This window comes from Rhinolophus hipposideros (genome assembly GCF_964194185.1).
Source record: "Rhinolophus hipposideros genome assembly, chromosome: 16".
Lineage (NCBI taxonomy): Eukaryota > Metazoa > Chordata > Mammalia > Chiroptera > Rhinolophidae > Rhinolophus > Rhinolophus hipposideros.
Window position 1 is genome coordinate 39469867 of NC_138062.1, and position 18184 is coordinate 39488050.

At 51.0% G+C, this 18184-nt stretch overlaps 2 protein-coding genes across 4 annotated transcripts; both read left to right on the forward strand.

Moving 5' to 3' along the window:
* The first annotated feature begins 4842 nt into the window (after positions 1–4842).
* AP1M2 (adaptor related protein complex 1 subunit mu 2) lies at positions 4843–13964 on the forward strand. 2 transcript variants are annotated; one of them, XM_081076802.1, is made up of 12 exons: positions 4843–4968; positions 6196–6352; positions 6585–6652; positions 8103–8233; positions 8345–8492; positions 8587–8713; positions 9158–9306; positions 9388–9459; positions 11750–11908; positions 12484–12609; positions 13060–13135; positions 13540–13964. In XM_081076802.1, the coding sequence occupies exons 1-12, from the start codon at positions 4927–4929 to the stop codon at positions 13560–13562; spliced, it is 1278 nt and encodes a 425-aa protein (XP_080932928.1). In that variant the 5' UTR covers positions 4843–4926; the 3' UTR covers positions 13563–13964. The 2 variants fall into 2 exon arrangements, with proteins under 2 accessions (XP_080932928.1, XP_080932929.1); XM_081076803.1 differs by having other exon boundaries at positions 9164–9306.
* Positions 13965–15238: 1274 nt separating this feature from the next.
* Positions 15239–17788, forward strand: CDKN2D (cyclin dependent kinase inhibitor 2D). 2 transcript variants are annotated; one of them, XM_081076804.1, is made up of 3 exons: positions 15239–15403; positions 15679–15834; positions 16837–17788. In XM_081076804.1, the coding sequence occupies exons 2-3, from the start codon at positions 15694–15696 to the stop codon at positions 17194–17196; spliced, it is 501 nt and encodes a 166-aa protein (XP_080932930.1). In that variant the 5' UTR covers positions 15239–15403; positions 15679–15693; the 3' UTR covers positions 17197–17788. The 2 variants fall into 2 exon arrangements, with proteins under 2 accessions (XP_080932930.1, XP_080932931.1); XM_081076805.1 differs by lacking the exon at positions 15239–15403 and having other exon boundaries at positions 15427–15834.
* Positions 17789–18184: the final 396 nt, after the last annotated feature.

Genomic DNA, 18184 nt, shown 5'->3' on the forward strand with positions numbered 1-18184 from the left:
ACAGCATGAATGAATAAAAAAATAAATAAACAAGCTTATGCCCAGTGAAAAAGGCCAGACACCTTTGTATGAAGTTCTAGAACAGGAATAACTAATTAATCTATGATACCAGAACATGATCAGCAGTTGCCTTTGCAGGAGGTAGTGACTGGCAGGGCCACGGGGTGGCTTCTGGGGGACTGGAAACAGTATTGTGGTTACACGGATGGGTTCAGTTTGTGAGTTACTGGACTTTCTTAATATATATGCTACATTTTAAAAATGGAAAATTTTAAAATAATTTAAGAAAGAAGGAAGTGGCTCTGCAGGTTATAACAAGAATTAATGTTTGTAGGGAGCTTAGTCAGCATTAGGGGAGGAATTAAGTGCTTTATATTAAATCTTTATATCCATTTTCCAGTTGGGGAAAGGGACACAGAGAGGTTAGGCACCTTATTAAGTGTTTTTCCTTAAATCCTTGCAACCATTTTCTAGCTGGGGAAAATGGCACAGGGAGGTTAATTTACCCACAGTCACAGTTGGTCGGCATAGAGCCCGACTTCACAACCCACACATGGTCCACACCCCTCAGGCACAACCCTGCCAGTATAGCCCAGCTGGGCTTCTATGTCCTACTGGTGAGTAAAAATAGCAAGTGGTGTTTAGTGTTTAGTCATGTACGAAGAGAGAGAGAGAGAGAAAACATCATACACACAGGCACACACACACACACCTTCATGAAGCTAAACAGAAAAAGATCTGAACACTCCAGTGGTTGTTAGAGGGACTGGGATGGTGTGGGGCCGGCGAAGGGGACAAGATTTTCTGATCTGTGTGCTCTCTCTCCCTTTTTTTAATCACAGGAATTATTTATTTGTTTCTTGGGTAATTAAAACCCTATTTCAAAAAAATAGATTTAAACAAGCCAGTCACAAAAGGACAAATACTGTATGAATCTACTTATAGGAGGTTCCTAGAGGAGTCAAATCCATCGAGGCAGGAAGTGGATGGTGGTGCCAAGGGTTTGGGGAGGGGGAGGGGAATGAGTGTTTAATGGACAGAGTTTCAGTGTGGGAAGCTGAGAAAATTCTGGAGATGGATGGTGGGCATGGTTACACAACAATGGGAATGTACTTAATGCCACAAAACTGTACATTTAAAATGAATAAAATGGTATATGTTATGTATATTTTACCACAATAAAAGTTTTTTAAAAATAGATTTTAAAAAATAAGGTGTAACACAGGTGACAGGGGACACTTGGAAAAGCCCAGAGGAGGGATCTGACCTCGACGTGGCAGGGGAGCTCAGAGAACGGAGACAGACGCCTGTGTGAAGCAGACGCCTGAGAGCTGAGTGCGAACGAGGGACAGAAAGCAAAAAGGGCCAGATGTGCAGTGAGCGGTCAGGTGCCAGAGGAAAGACAGGACAGAGAAGAACTGACATTAGGGAAGTCAGTGTGTCTTGGGTCAGTGGGTTCAAGTGGTGCCTCGTGGGGGAGGTCAGCAGGGGTCTAACTGTGCCAGGCAGGGCAGCTCTGGGCAATGGGGAGCCATAGGGGATGAGAGAGTGAGGGTGGGTGGCAAGAGCTGTGAGTTTCAGAGCGACCCTTTTAGTGGTGTAGAGAAGGTATTGAATGGGGTGCCCAGAAGCGGGGACCCTGAGGGAAGGCTGGGCAGGCTATAGGCACAGAGGAGGAACTGGGGCAAGGCTACAGGCCCTTGGGACAGGGGAAGCTGCAGCTGGGGCGAGCCAGCTGCTTACACAGAGAAGCTCTGTTCTCTGACCCTACTGAAGCTTTTGGGCTCATAAATTTTTCAGCCAAATAGGTCTTGAGTTTCAGATTCCAGGGCGCCTGGCCCCAGCTTTTGCGTCCTATTTACTGCCTGAAAACATCCCAGGGCCCCAGGAGAAGGGCCCTTGTGAGGTATAGTGATTCCAGGGCTGGGGCTGGCAACACGTGAAACCCCCGAGTCACCTTCTGAGCTTAGGACTGGTAGGATCGTGGAGGACATCCCTCTTCTGGGCAGAGCCAGCATAAAACCTTGGGGTTTGCTGGGCTAGAATTCCAGCTCTGCCACTGCTAGCAGGTGACTTTGTATAAGTCGCTCACTCACTGAGCCTCAGTTTTTCTCTGTCAAATGACGATAATAGGTTTCCCTAATTCTCAGTGTTGTTCCATGGAGGGGTTCCAGTATGGGAGACCGTGAGGACAGCACCTGGGTATAGTGAACCCCACAGAGGCCTGAGCTATTGCTGGTCGTAGTAATACTTGTACCCCACAATGCAGCAGAGGAGTTGGGTAAAGGCTGGGACCCTGCTTATAAAGACTCCGATTCAAATCCTGACTCTCCTTCCAGGCTGTGTGGCCTTAAGCAAGTGGCTTCACCTCTCCCTGCCTCATCTGCTTCTGATGTAAGAAGACCAGGTCTTCCTCTCAGGTCCTGCACTATCAGGAAAACCATAGTTGGGAAGACCAGAGTCAAAGACAGCAAAAAGTAACAAACTTAAAAGAAAAAAAAAAGACATGAAGAAGTACTGGAAGTTAAGTGCCCAACGAATGTGCACTACTGCTGTGGTTATCCTGTTATTGTCAATAACAGATGTCAGTGGAGGGGGAATGGGCAGCTCTGAGAGCCGCAGCTCTCTCCCTTCCCTCCCTCAAGTCCCCTGCAGGGATGCCAACTCCACCCGCAGGGGCTGATGAAGGTTTGGAGCTGGCTTTGGGGAAGGAGGAATGAGGCCTGGGAGAGCTGAATGTCCTCCCCTGAAGGCCTGCAGGAGGCTCTGTGAAGCAGGATTTGTCCCAGGCAGGCTGAGATTGAATTTCCCTTTTCTCTCCTCCCCCAAACTTCCCTGCAGATCACATCACACAGTCATGGAGTGGAAACGGGGTCCACAGTAGTTGATGTGCAGGGAGAAGAGGCACTGTGCCAGGCGTGAGTTATGCCCAGAAACTCAGCGAGCATAGCCTGTGGCAGCAGCACCACGTCTGCTATGCCCATTCAACAGAAGGGGAGACTGAGGCACAAGCGGTGCAATCACTAACCCAATACTCCACAGTCAACAGTAGAGTCAGGATTCAAACCCAGCACCTATGCTCTTAACTGCCATATAGTAAATACTAATAATTATAGCAAATAATAACAACATTATTAAGTGTCAGCTACATCCCAGACATTGCCCCAAACATCAGTTGCATGTAAGAACTCATGCAAGCTGCACTATAACTTAATTAAGAACGTGCAGATACTAATTGTATTTCGCAGATGTGCAAACTCGATCCAGGGAGAGGAGGCCAGGTGCCCGAGGCCACCCAGCTGGTCCACTGCATACCCAGGACTTGAGCCCAAGCAGCTATCTCCAGAGCCGATGTGCTCAACAAGCATATATAAACAATATATAAACAACAACAAAAACAATACTGGTACCAGCTTTGTGCCAGGCTCTGCACTGGGAATCTTTCTGGAATCTTTCTCTTGGGTTGTCCCGACTCATTAGGTTGTAGTGGAAGTTTTTCAAATACCAGCCCTTTCTCTGATCTCCCTGCCCACAGCCCCTTATTCATTCTCCAATGCACACTCTCAAACCCTGCTGCCAGTTCAGTTGCCTCATCATTCCCTTCCTCCCTCCTCTCCAGGGATCACCTTGTTTTGGGGTTTTTATTTTTATTTTTTTAAATATTTTATTGGGGAAGGTGAACAGGACTTTATTGGGGAACAGTGTGTACTTCCAGGACTTTTTCCTTTTTCCTTTTTTTTTTTTTTTTTAAAGATTTTATTGGGGAAGGGGAACATGACTTTAATGGGGAATACTGTGTACTTCCAGGCCTTTTTTCCAAGTCAAGTTGTCCTTTCAATCTTAGTTGTAGAGGGCGCAGCTCAGTGCCTGGTCCAGTTGCTGTTTCTAGTTGCAAAGGCAGAGCCCACCATCCCTTGTGGGAGTCAAGTAGTTGAACCCGCAACCTTGTGGTTGAGAGCCCACTGGCCCATGTGGGAATCGAACCGGCAGCCTTCGGAGTTAGGAGCATGGAGCTCCAACCGCTTGAGCCACCGGGCAAGCCCAGGGTTTTTATGTTGTGTGTCTGTTGCCCTCCCTAGAATGAGAGCAGTGGAGTGGCTTTGTCTATGTCACCATCCCTAGCACACAGAAGGTGCTCAATAAATACTCACTGTGTGAATCATCAACAGTATCAGCACCATAATGAAAGCAGCTTCTATATGCCCAGTCCAGCACACAGTCGGTGCTCAATAAATGTTTGTTAACTGAATATTATAGTCATAATAGTAATAACCATTTATCTCTTCAACATTCTATCAACATCTTAACGTCAACAGTAAGAGCTTATAGATATTTTTGGAATGAATAAGAGTAACATTAGGATAATAATAAAAGCAGCTACATTTGTCCTACTTGGAGTGCAACTCACAGTTCCTATCACTGAGTGAAAGAATGTACTAGTGAGTAAATATCTGAGTGAAAGAATAATTCATAAATTTTTATTGTACGAATGAGTGAAAGAATGAATGATTTGAACAAATATTATTGAGCACCTAGTGCTGGCCATTGGAGACACAGACATGAACAGGCCAAAGTCCCTGTCCTATTGGGGCTGACGTGCGTGTGGGAAAGACAGAGGAGGAATCAGACAAATGGATGGATGGGTGGAAGGATGGACGCATGGATGGACGGTCTGGGGTTTCCACCCATCAGCACCCCTGCGGGCGACGGGAAAGGGACGCAGGGCCGCGGTCCCTTCCGAAGCCCTGCCCCTTCCAGGCCCCGCATTCTTCCTGTGCGCCGACAGCGCCGCTCACCTGGCGGCCTCCCCTTTAAGACTCACCTGGGCGCTCACCTGCGCGCGGGCGCTTCCGCAGGAAGAAGGAAGCGGCGCCTCCGTCGTCTCCCGATCTCCCTCCTCACCTCCTAGATCTGCCCGCCGCCTCCATGTCTGCCTCGGCTGTCTTCATCCTCGACGTCAAGGGCAAGGTGAGGCTGGGCGCGGGGGCGGGGCGCAGGGGGGGAAGCACCGGTGAGGCCGTGCTGCCCCGGACCCAGGGTCGGCTCGGCCGGGCAGGCAGGAAGGCCCCAGAGAGCCCTGGGGCGTGCGACCACTCCCTCCACCGATCCCGGGGAGTCCCGGGGAGTCCCGGGCCCAATCCCATCTCCACCGTTTCCTAGCCGCGTACCTGAGGCACGGGGCTTTGCCTTTCTAAGTCTCAGTCTCCCTATCCCTGGAAATGGGAATAACAGAGTTTCCCACGCCACAACAGTTAATACAACCCGATGCGTGTAAACCACTTAGCACAGTAGTCCTGCTGCAAATATCAGACGGTCAAAGATAGAAATCGTTATTTCTACACTATCATCATCCACAGTATTAATATTTGGGGAAAACAGCAGGGGCAGGGAGACCCTAATTCCCCCTTGGGGTTGCCTTGTCCCTTTCTGAGGGGGTTGCCTGTCCCTTTCTCTCATTCATCTTGTCATTCAATAACAATAATAACAGTGGTGGTGAAAATAATATTCCTGATAATAATAATAGTAAGAGCGAAGGTATTTTAGGACCTGCCGTGTGCCCTCCCTGTTCTAAACACCGGACTAAACAACCTTACCAAGTGGATGCTATTATTGTTGACTGCTTACTGCCTGCCAGACAGGTCTGTATGAGCTGAAAGAGATATATGGGCATACCTTTTTTCTTTTCTTTCTGTTTGGCATAATCTTACTTTTTCTTTTACTTTTTTCTTTCTATAGTCTTTCGTTTTCTTTCTATAATCTCTCCTTCCTTTCATCCTTCCTTTCCTTTTTTTATCCCAGCCTCACCGGTTTGGTGCATGTGAAGTCCTGGGCAAGAGCAGGAATTCTGCAGCCAGGGCACCCTGGTTCATCTCCCAGTTTCCCAGTTACTATGGTTCCTACTTCAGTTTTCCCATGTGTACATGTCTACCTTACAGGGTTGTGGTGAGAACTTAATCAGCAAGCAAACATCCAGTCTTTAGTAGAACAGGACCTGGACCTCAGTGAGGGCTCTAGACACATTAGCTGTGGTTATCATGTACCCATTTCACAGAGAAGGAAACTGAGATGCAGAGAGGCAGAGCCTTGCTCAGGCCCCTCGGCCAGGAAGTAAGGTCAGAACCAGGCACTCTGATGCCCCTGGGTGGAGGGTCCTGGGATCCTAGTGGTGACTGGACCTTCTCTGCCCACCCTTAGCCCCTGATCAGCCGCAACTACAAGGGCGATGTGGCCATGAGTGAGATAGAGCACTTCATGCCTCTGCTCATGCAGCGGGAGGAGGAGGGCGCCTTGGCCCCACTGCTGAGCCATGGTCGGGTCCACTTCCTGTGGATCAAATACAGCAACCTCTACTGTATCCGGCTACAAGTGGGATCCATGGGGGCCTAGGGTGGTGGCAGCTTAGACCCAGAGAGGGTAGGCTGAGGACAGCAGTTGTATCGCACATCGGTGGAAGCTCAGGCAAGAGTGGGGTGGAGATAGGCAGAGATGGGGGAGGTGGTGGGGGTAGGGTGGAGGGTTCAGGATCTGTGTTCATTTGATCCCTTTCCCAAATGGCACCTTTTTCTTAACCTCGCTGACCACAGTGGTGGCCACCACGTTGAAGAACTCCAATGCCTCACTCGTGTACTCCTTCCTCTACAAGACAGTGGAGGTAGGTCCTGGCCTCCCATTGGCCTCCTGGTCTGTCTGTCCACCTGTCTTGCCTGCCTCTTTCAGGATCCATCTCTCCTAAGAAGCTTTGCCTGACCTCCCTGGGGGTGCCCCCATCAAAGCCCCATCACTCTGTGTTCTCACTAGCTGCTATGGGATCATCTCTCTCTATAGGGCAGGGATCTAGGGGGTCATTGAGAGGGTGTCAGTGCTCATATCTGAGCCAGAGGGAACTGGGTTCCAATCCCAGCTCCCTCCACTTCCTGGCTGTGTGACCTTAAGCAAGTCACTTCTCTCTATGCCTCTAAACTGGGGGTTACAACAAGTCCTGCCACAGGGTTGTTGTACAAATTAATCAAATTCATACCTCTAACATGCCTAAAACAGTGCTCAGTATACAATAAGTGCTCAATAAAGGTTTGGTGTTGTTAGCTTTATCACTGATGTTATAAAATCATATAATGATTTATTGAGTGCTTACTATGTGCCATTCTCAATGACTGAGAAAGTGCTTAGTCAATACTTTTTAACAAGAAATATTTTTCCCCCTTACCCTCATCTCCCACCCCCCCACCCAGCAAGAAATATTGGTTTATCTTTTCTCTGTCAGACAATGAGAAGACACAGCTATGCATTTCCCTGTCTGTCCTGAGGAGGCATAAAGGAGATCAAACAGGAGAATATTAAATCAGTGACTGGGATGTTAATCTCACCTTAGCCTGACACTCATGGGAGGGGGTCTCATTGAGGAGGTAATATTTGAGCTGGTTGACAAGCAGCCCTCTGTGAGGCAAGCTGGGGGAAGAGTGTCCCAGGCAGACGGAATGGCTTATGCAAAGGCCCTGGGGTAGGAATAGAAAGGTCAGTGAGATTGAAGCAGAATGAGGATTGGAGGGTGGTTCAAATCTTGATGATTGACAGGTTTCTGCTATGGTTATGCCTACTAATTCCCAGGGGCTCTTAACTTGGGGTTCCCAAACCTCCACGGTTCATGAACTTAGTCATGTTTCTGTATAACAGGTTTCCTTTGCCATTCTATTTCATTTTATGCATTTACAAATCTCATTCTGAGGTGGGTCTGTGAACGTCACCAGATGTCAGATATGCAGGATCCATGGCCCACAAAAAAACAACAGTGGTTCTGAGCCCTTCCATTTCCTCCTCCGGAAAGTTTTCCTGGACCTCCCCACCTCTGGGCTCCTACTTTCCTTGTGTTTTCCTCATTATTGTACCCAACATGTTGGATTACATTACTCCTGTTACCAGTCCATTTTTCCCACTAGACTTTTCCGTGAGGACAGGGACCCTGTGGGTTTTCTTCACCATTAATATCCAAGCATTGATATACACTAGGCACTCAATAATTGCTTGTTGGCTGGATGGCTGGATCAGTGTGGACCCAGCCTCACATCCGCTGCGCCTCTGTGGGTGTCTGCTCCCTGCACCCCCAGGTATTCTCTGAATACTTCAAGGAGCTAGAGGAGGAGAGCATCCGGGACAACTTTGTCATCGTCTATGAGCTGCTCGATGAGCTCATGGACTTCGGCTTCCCCCAGACCACCGACAGCAAGATTCTGCAGGAGTGAGTAGGCCATATGGGCGGCCACAGGGCAGGTCACAGGTGGAAGGAAGTCAGGGAGGGCCAGGGGCGTGTCGCTGGGTCCACCTGCTCATGCCCCCTGCCTCCTGCTAGGTACATCACACAGCAGGGCAACAAGCTGGAGACAGGTAAGTCGCGGGTGCCACCCACCGTCACCAATGCTGTGTCCTGGCGCTCTGAGGGCATCAAGTATAAGAAGAATGAAGTCTTCATTGACGTCATAGAGTCTGTCAACCTGCTGGTGAGCCCCAAAACTTTCACCCCACCCCGACCACGGCCTGGGGGAAGGATAGGGGACCCTCTGCCAATTGCCCCTACCGTGCGTGCATCTTCAGGTCAATGCCAATGGCAGCGTCCTGCTGAGTGAGATTGTGGGCACCATCAAGCTCAAGGTGTTTCTGTCGGGAATGCCAGAGCTGCGGCTCGGCCTCAATGACCGCGTGCTCTTCGAGCTCACTGGCCGTAAGTGTCTGGAGAGGGGCTCATGGAGGAGCCAGAGACCCCCTCTGTATCTGGGGACCCAGAGAATTACAGCCCCTTCTGAAATAAGCTTTCACGTGCCCTCTGCTGGTCATGGCCAGCAGTGCAGCGGCTGGTTCATTGAGCAAACGCGGCTTCATTATTGAGTGCCAGGGGCAAGGACAGAGAGCAGTGAAAAAGATAAATCCTGGCCCACTTGGCTGACATTCTAGACTATCCTAGGAGATAGGATAGCATCGTATTTAAAATATTCGCTGGATTCAGATCCTAGCTCTGCTCCTGGCCAACTGGGTAACTGGGCAAATTAGCCACTCTGGTCCTGTTTCCTCATCTGTAAAATGGGGGTGATTGTAGCAGTGGGCGATGAAGGTAGAGGTAGGAACCCTTCCCTGGGTCCTGGGGTCACCCTGCATGCTTGGCTCCGAGTTTCAGGGAGCAAGAACAAGTCTGTGGAACTGGAGGATGTGAAATTTCACCAGTGTGTGCGACTCTCTCGTTTTGACAATGATCGCACCATCTCCTTCATCCCACCTGATGGCGACTTTGAGCTTATGTCCTATCGCCTCAGCACCCAGGTGAGGCAGGGTCAAGTCCTATGGCAGGGAGCAAGAGTTTACCCCAGAGCCTCCCACAATTCCCCCTTCCTCTGTCTGCAGGTCAAACCGCTGATCTGGATTGAGTCTGTCATTGAGAAGTTCTCCCACAGTCGTGTGGAAATCATGGTCAAGGTAGGCCAGGGGAACAATTAATCACAGTGCTTTATCTGTCCTCCTACCCCCTCACTGATCTAACTTCATTTCCCACCTCCCTCCTGGTTTCTCACTTCCTTCCAGCCACACTGGTCTCCTGGCTGGTTCTCAAACATGCCAGGCACCTTTCCCCCCATCCCATCCCCGGGCCTTTGCACTGGCTATTCCCTATCCCTGGATCACTCTGCTCCCCACCCACCTAGGTATCCTCATGACTCCTTTTCTCATCTCAAGTTATTTGCTTAAATGTCACCTCAAAGAGGCCTTCCCTGATTTCCCCATTTAGAATGGTATCCCCCTAGCATTCCCCACCCCCCTTCTTTGCTCTGTTTTTTTAAATTCTGTTACTTATCACTGTCTGGTATGTTTTACTTACATATTTACTTTCTTAAAAACATAGTGTATTTATATGATTTAAATAATGACGAACTATGAGGGTAAGAGGGATCAAATATATGGTGATGGAAGGAGAACTGACTCTGGGTGGTGAACACACAATGGGATTTATAGATGATGTAATACAGAATTGTACACCTGAAATCTATGTAATTTCAGTAACAATTGTCACCCCAATAAATTAAAAATAATAATAATGATAATGATGAACTACCCAGCTTATTCGAATGTACTTGACCAGAGCCTCTGAACCCCGACGTGCCCCTCCCCCAATTCCTGCTCCCCTCTTGCCCAGAGGTAGTCACGATCTTTAATTTTATGTAAGTTATTGGCTTTTCTTTATCATTTTGCCACCCACATGTGTAACCACCAATATTTTGTTTTGCCAGTTTCTGATCCTCATATCTGTGGACTCAGGCTTGCTTTTTTCATGTAACTTTGATTTTTAAGGTGAATTCTGGGAGTCATAGCGTAGTGCGTCTACTTCTATAGCTGTAGAATATTCCACCGTGGGACTCTTCTATGTCCATTCTCTGGGTTGTTGTCAGTTCTTGGCTATTCCAGTCTGTGTTGCCATAAACAGCTCTGTGCATGTCTCCTGGTGCCCCAAGCAAGGGCTTCTCCAGAGCTTATAGTTTAGCCCTCTTTTACTAATGAGGAAACTGAGGTCCAGGGGACAAAGATGTCACTCATCTAAGAACTTGGGTCCACCTGGCTCAGGAGTCTGTGTTGTTAGATTTCACTTTATTCCCCGATCTTGAGGTCTCGGGAGCTGGGTTGCAGAGCGGATGGTCACCAGGAAGGGTCTTGATGCTCCCCAGTATCCCCATCTCTACATGCAGGAAAGGGAAAGGGGCTATCAAAGCTAGTGCATTTCAGGAAGAGTGCCCCCTATTTACTTCCATGTCCTCTGCCCCTGATCCCACTTCTCAAATATCCCTCCTCAAATGAATAAATAGTAGTAGTAATCATAATCCTAGCTACCACACATGGAACACTTAGAATCCTTGTATTAAAAGCTTGTCCTGTATCACAAAACTCTAAATACACAGAGGCTGCCAAAAAACTGTATACACATTTTAAGAAAGGAAAAAACTATTAAAATTGTAATACTTAATATATACCAATAATAAAAGATGAATACAAGTCACGTTTGACTTCTGCAATTACAAGAGGTGCTCAAAGTGGTTACCTTCAGTGTCCAGACACTTCCAATTACAGCTAACTACTACTTGAGCAACGTTGACCAAAGTGTCCACTTGTATACATTTTTTTGGCACCCCCGGTATATGTACTATGTCACACAGCTCTAGATATATATTGTAACTTCATTTATTTGTAAGGAGTGCATGTGACGGCTGAGGATGCAGACTTAATTTGAATCCCTACTGTACTAGTTACCTTCTATGTGATTTGAGCAAAGTGCTCTTTTTGTGCCTCAGTCTCCTCAGCTGGAAAAGGGACATTAGGAATGGATCCTACTTTAAAGAATCAGTGAGAGGGCTAAGTGGTTGGCACATGGCCGGGGCTCCATAAATGCCAGCTCTTAAATGAAAACTCTTTTGTGACAGGCCGAGAGGTGCCATTTTGAGCCAGGTAAAGGTGTGTGACACTTTCCAAATGGAAGGCACCAAGGGCAGGGTCTCTGGAGTTTCATGGGTGTGGACCAGCTTTGCCACTTGGCTGTGTGTCTCTAGGAAACTGCCTTAATTTTTCTGTACCTGTTTTCCTCATCTGTAAAGTGGGCAGGACAGTGGTCCCACTTCAGGGATGTAGAGGCTCTTGATAAGACGGCACACGGAAAGGGTTTGGTGCATAGTTGCAGAATCCATGAGCAAATTCTTCGTGCCGTATGCTCTCTCCCCCACAACAGGCCAAGGGGCAGTTTAAGAAGCAGTCGGTGGCCAACAGCGTGGAGATATCTGTGCCGGTCCCCAGTGATGCTGACTCCCCGCGCTTCAAGACCAGTGTGGGCAGTGCCAAGTACATGCCTGAGAAGAACATTGTGATTTGGAGTATAAAGTCTTTCCCGGTGAGCACTGGGGAAGGGCGGGGATCTGGGGGCACCTGCCCCGACTGCTTGAGGGCCAGGCAGAGAGCCAATGGAAAAGCTACATCTGCATGCACATGGTTGTCCTTGGGAGGGTAATAAAGCTTGACACCAGACCAGTATGGTGGTTAAGCTCCCTTTCCTACTCAGCTCTGGAGGAAACCAGCCCTGCATTCAGATTCCTACTCTTGCCTCTCTGAGCTGGATGGCCTTGGAAATTCCTCTTCCCATTATGGAGACTCAGTTTGCCCATCTGTGAAATAGGCAGGATCATGCTACCCACATCCTTGGGTTGCTGGGTTGTTGTTGGCCTGACCCTGGAATCTGGGGAGGGGGTGGGTGTTCATTAGGGCCTGAAAAATGGGAGATGGTCATTAGAAGCACCCTCCCAACCAGGCTTTAGAGTCAGAAGCTTTGGCTGTGAATCTTGGCCAGGAGCCTTTACTTTCTTTTCTGTTAAATGGGCTGAGACTGAATGTGCTCCAGGGGCTGCTGTGAGGATGGTCTGGGGCTTAGAGGAGCCCCTTGGTGTGTTTGATACCCCCATGTGCCTTCAGGGGGGCAAGGAGTACCTGATGCGCGCCCACTTTGGCCTCCCCAGTGTGGAGAAGGAAGAAGAGGAGGGCCGGCCCCCCATTGGGGTCAAGTTTGAGATCCCCTATTTCACCGTCTCTGGGATTCAGGTGAGGGAAGCGGGCAGGGTGGCTCTTCTCCTTGACTTCTGTGGGTTCTCCTCTCTCCCATCTCTTGTCTCTCAGGTCACTGCTGTTCCCTGGCCTGGGTCTCCTCTCTTTCCACTTATTACCTTGTGCCACCTTCTTCCCCACTAGCTCATTCACTTGGGTCCCTTTCCCACCCTCAAGCTGTTCACCATTCCCTTGGCCAGTGCCACCCTGTCCTCCCAAAATTGCCGTGTCTATTTCCTTACACTATGCCATCTCTTTCCCACTGTCCTGGACCACCTTCCTTACCCCCACTCCCACTGCCCATGCCACATCTTTGCCCCAAGCCATGTCACATCATTACTCCCAGCCTGTGCCATCTCATTCTCTCAAGTTGTGTCACATATATTCCCCTGGCCCCAGCCAGCCCTCTACCCCAAGCCTTGGCCACTTCCTTTCCTTCCCTTCCAGGTCCGATACATGAAGATTATCGAGAAAAGTGGTTATCAGGCCCTGCCCTGGGTCCGCTACATCACCCAGAGTGGTGGTAAGACAGCTCCCTGGGGCGACAGGGTCAAGAAGAAAGGGATGGTTGTGGGGCTTTGATATCTTGTCGCTTGGAGGGCTCCAAAACTCAACAGGCCTGGTCTCAGGCCTACCCCATCTTTGTCACCATACCACCCTGGGCCTTAGTTTGCCCGTTTTAAAAATGATGGCAGTTGCCAGTTCCCGGTTTTGGATGAGGGGCTGAACACATAACACTCCCATTTGCTGCCCAGAAATAGGCTTGTTGCTGTGGTTACAGTCCCTATATTTGACCCCATCCTTAATTTTGTTACATCCTCACAGGGTTGGTTGCTCATGGGCACTTGGGCTGGGGAAGGGTGGGGACTGTCCCTCTGTTCCCTTTCTCCAGTTCTGAATCAGGCCCTGCCCATTGTTTCCTTGCAGATTATCAGCTTCGTACCAGCTAGAAGGGAGAAGAGGTGGGGGCGTGAACATGGGCTTCCCTCCCCTTAGTCCTTGACTGCACACTTTAGAGGAAGGGAGGCAGGGGATGTGGGGAGGGTGTATGTGAGCAGGACCTGGTTGGCTTAGCAGTTTCTTGCTTCCTGCTCCCAGCACCTGGCCTCCTCCCGGCCTTGTCCTCTACCCACAGGCTGGGAGGGATGGTCTCCCTACCTCCTTCTGCCTTTGGACTCCCCACTTCCACTTTTATATGAAGAAAGAGAGGAGGGGCTTGAAGGCCCCCTCCAAAGTGCCTTCTTGCCAGTAACCTGCCTTAGGGGATATTGGAGCCCCTTCTCCTTCACAGCTGCTGAGCCCAGAGGCCCACTCCTCTACGTTTTAGAATGGCATTAAAAAGATGAACTTAGCCACTGTGTATATGTTTCTTGGCCGGGCACTGGGGATGCTAGGGACTGAATCGCTGGGATGGGAGTGAACAACAAATCTATTCCTCAGCCCTGGTGATAGGTCATCTGGGCTCGCCCAGCTGCCTTCACCTCCGTCCCTTGGCTCCGGACTTCCCTGCCCCACCAGTCAGTTCCCCTCATAGCCGCCAGAGGGCGCTATGACTTCTAAGTCAGATCCTGGCTCCTCTGCTCACACCCTCGCATAGTTCCCATCTTGTTAAAAGTCAAATCCTCACTGCAGTCCACAAGCCTAGCCTGCAGTCCCCCTCCCGCCACCTTCTCTTTACGTCGCTCTTCCTGGACACACCAGGGCCTTTGCATTTGTAGTACCCTCCACCTGGCATGCTTTTCCTTAGATACCCACATGGCTCCTTCCCGTACCTTCAGGTATCAAATCAATGTCACCGACTCAGGGTGGCCCTCCCTAAACTCTATTTCAATGGCCTTCCTTTCCCAAGAGACTATCACTTACCCTGTTTTATCAGCTCCTTAGCGTTTACCACTCTGAAAGGACTTAACTGTTGTCTTCTTTCGCCCTAAACGTAGACGCCCCACAGCAGGTGCTGCCCGGCTCGCTTAACAGTTGGGCGTCTAGTACACAGTAGGTGTTCAGTAAATGTTCGAATGAAGGCCTCTGTAAGAACCACCTCCCAGGCTCAACCACGTGGCAGCTGCAGCATGAACTTTCCTCTTCGCCTTTGCACTTGCTGTGCCAGGGCTAGCTCAGTCTGAGCCAGAACATGATTCCTTCTTTCACCCACTCTCATTTTCCCGTTTCATTTTCTTCACGGTGTTTAACGGTATCTTAAACTATTTAGGTGCTTGAATGTGCGCTCCCCAGCGCCGGTAACGGTTCCTGCATACTGGGTGAATGAAAAAACGCTCCGCGCCTCGTAAGGGCGAATAAATGCTTATCACCGAGTAAATGGTGGAACCCTGGACTGGGCGGCCCCAGTCCTGCCTCCCTTTCCCTCGGAGGTGCAGAGGTCCTGGAGCAGCCCGCGCTACCATACCCCTGACCTTTCTCCCTTGGGTCAGTTAAACCGGCCCTCTTTCCCGCCCACCAAGCGCGTTTGAAAAACTGAAAACCCCGCCGTTGCCGGCGGTCCACCGGTCGCCGCCTCTCGGCCAATCAGGAGCGGCACCGCCCATACCAAAGCGCAAAACTTCCTCGGCGACGAGTCGCCATTGGCTACACTGGATGTATGGGCGGGGCGCCGCAAGGTCGCACCCCGGGCAACGCGACTGGGGTACTAGGTAGCGAGTTCATAAGAAAACAAATCCGTGGCGTTAGGGGGCGGGGCCTCGAGCACGCTGGCTCCTCCTCCCGGCGGTCGGCTAGGCGGCCGCATCCGCCGCACTGGCTCAGAAGAGACCCCGCCCGTCGAGGAGGAGGGAGGGTGAGTTGGGGGGAGACCCAGCCCCCAAGGGGCGGGCGCCGGGTTGGGCCCTGCGGGCGGCGGAGGGTTGGGCCCAGCTCCCAGCCCCTCGCGACCCACCGGCTGACAGAGGGGAGGAGCCCGCCTGGAGGGCGGGGGTCGCACCGGAGCCTCCGACTGGCAAGCCGGGCCAGGACCCTGGCTCAGGCCGGGCGCGCCGCCGGAGGGTTGTTCGGGCCAGCGTCCGTGGTTTGCCCCGTACTGACCGCGTTGGGGTGGGGCGGGGGGCTTCGCAGGCCGCCAGTATCGATATGCTGCTGGAGGAGGTCCGCGCCGGCGACCTGCTGAGCGGGGCCGCGGCCCGGGGCGACGTGCAGGAGGTGCGCCGCCTTCTGCACCGCGAGCTGGTGCATCCCGACGTCCTGAACCGCTTCGGCAAGACGGCACTACAGGTGAGGCCGGGCCGGCCGGCAGCGAGAACTGGGATCCTGTAATCTGGCCCCAGTGGTGGCTAATTGGGATCCGGTCCTCCATCTCTGGGCTGACGTTGCTCCCTGAGGTCCCCTTTCGTAGGTGGGTGGTGGATGGTGTTAGGATGGGGGAGGGGAAGTTTTTCCATCTCTAGAGTATTCCTTGTTCTCTGGGCGCCGGGGATTCGGTTTCCCTGGAGAGGTTCTTATTCCATGAGTGAGGGTTCAACGTCTTTGGATCCCGGTTTCATGGGACGGCTCTGGTTTCTTTGGGCTTCTATGGGGGGGGGGATTCCATCGATGGAAGAAGGGATTATCTGAGAGGTATCCAGTTTCTTTGCGGGGCGGGGGTGACAGGAATCTCCATCCCTGGGTTATTTTCAGATTTCTGGTATATTCTGTGAGGTTCCAATGGAGGAACAGTTACAGATTGCATGGTAGTCCCCATTCCGTGCGAGTCATTTTATAAGCGAACCCCATTTCTTGTGGGGTCAGGTGCTCAGGGGTGCATTCTGATTATATGGGAGGGGCTATTCCTTTGAGAAGGGGTTTCAGATTCCCTGGGCATCTCCTTTCCCTTGAGGGGGTTGTCAAGTCCTTTGGGAAAACGGTTCTCAGTCTATGAGGCCAATTTCCTAGAGGGGGGTTTATATTTCCTGGTAATTTCCCTTCTCTGAGGGGGATTCTCTGGTTCCTTGGGGGAGGTTCTAAGGTTCCTTGAAAGTTCCTATAGGGGCTATTCCCTCGGGGGATGTCTTATCTTTAGGGGAGTGACCAGTTTCTTGGGGGTCCCTATTCCTTAAGAGACCTAGTTCTCTGGGGTCTCAAACAGCTGCCCTCAAGGACTTGTGTTCCCTGGGCTTTCCTCATTCTCCAGAGGACCTCTTCTCTGCTGTTCCCTATTTGTGAATGACCCCTCTCTCCAGTGACCCCTTTTCCTGGAACCTCTCCCTTAAGGACCCCCTACACTCTGCCCTCGCACAGGTCATGATGTTTGGCAGCCCCACCATCGCCCTGGAGCTCCTGAAGCAAGGTGCCAGCCCCAATGTCCAGGATGCCTCTGGCACCACTCCAGCCCATGATGCAGCCCGCACTGGATTCCTCGACACCCTGAAGGTTTTGGTAGAGCATGGTGCTGATGTCAATGCCCCTGATGACACTGGGGCGCTCCCTATCCATCTGGCAGTGCTAGAGGGCCACAGATCTGTGGTCAGATTCCTAGCTGCTGAGTCTGATCTCCATCATCGGGATGCAAGGGGGCTCACACCCCTTGAGCTGGCACGGAGAAGCGGGGCTCAGGATCTCATGGACATACTGCAAGGGCACACGGTGGCACCGCTGTGACCTGCGGCCACCCACTCCAGCAACAGGACCCAGCTGGGGTTTATGTCAATAAAGGAGGAAAGAAACACTTTCTCTTCTTGCTCCTCCTGCCCACTGCCAAAGGTGGAGGGGCACCAGTTTGTGGTTTATTGGTGTTGATTTCTGGGGGGTGTGTGTGTTTACGGGGCATTTCTCATTTGTTTTTCTCACCCCTTTTGATCAAGTGTTGGGCAGAGAAGGGCTCCAGCAGTCAACAGCCACCTAAACGGTTCAGTTTCCTTCAAGCCCCATACTGCTGGGGCTGCAGATGAGTCCCAAGGGCAGAGCGTTTAAAGCTTCAGCTCCAGAGTGAGGTCATCGCTTCCAGGGCTCCTGGAACCTGGCGATTTTGGCTGGCTGTACCCAGAGAGAGACCTCAAGTGTGCACACTGTTTTCAAGCATGGGGGGTGGAGGGAGTTCCAAATGAATAAAAGGGTAGCATGAGTTCATATTTTGTTTTCCAGTCTCTTGTACAATGTTAAAAAAAGATTCTATTTATTAAGCTTTATGGAAAAAAGTTGTGTGTGATAATTTAATGTTTTTACCCATTAAATTAAGACTTGTGCATGATCACAGCGCTGGTGGCTTCTGATTTTTGAGTCTGCGATGGAGAGTCGCACGTCCAGGACGTTCGTGGGGGCGGTGGGCACGGGGGTCGTGGCTCATGGATGCTTCGGGGAAGGGGAGAGAGTGGTAATTGTCAGGGCACCACGGGGGAGTGCGCTAGGTGGAGCAGCGGTTTGCGCTGTCGGAACGGAAGGGAGGCAGGAAACCGCAAGTGGAGAAAGGGCCCCCAGATGTCAGCTGGGTGCCGGAGCTCCGGGGGTTGGGTGGGGTGGGCGGTGGCAGCAGCCTTCCTCGCTGAGGCGTAATCCGTGGGTGGGGACTGCGGTCAAGGGGCGTAAGGAATCCCGGAAAAACTAGGGGTGGGGTTAGGCGCTGCCCGCGAGTCTCCGCCCTCTTTAAAGC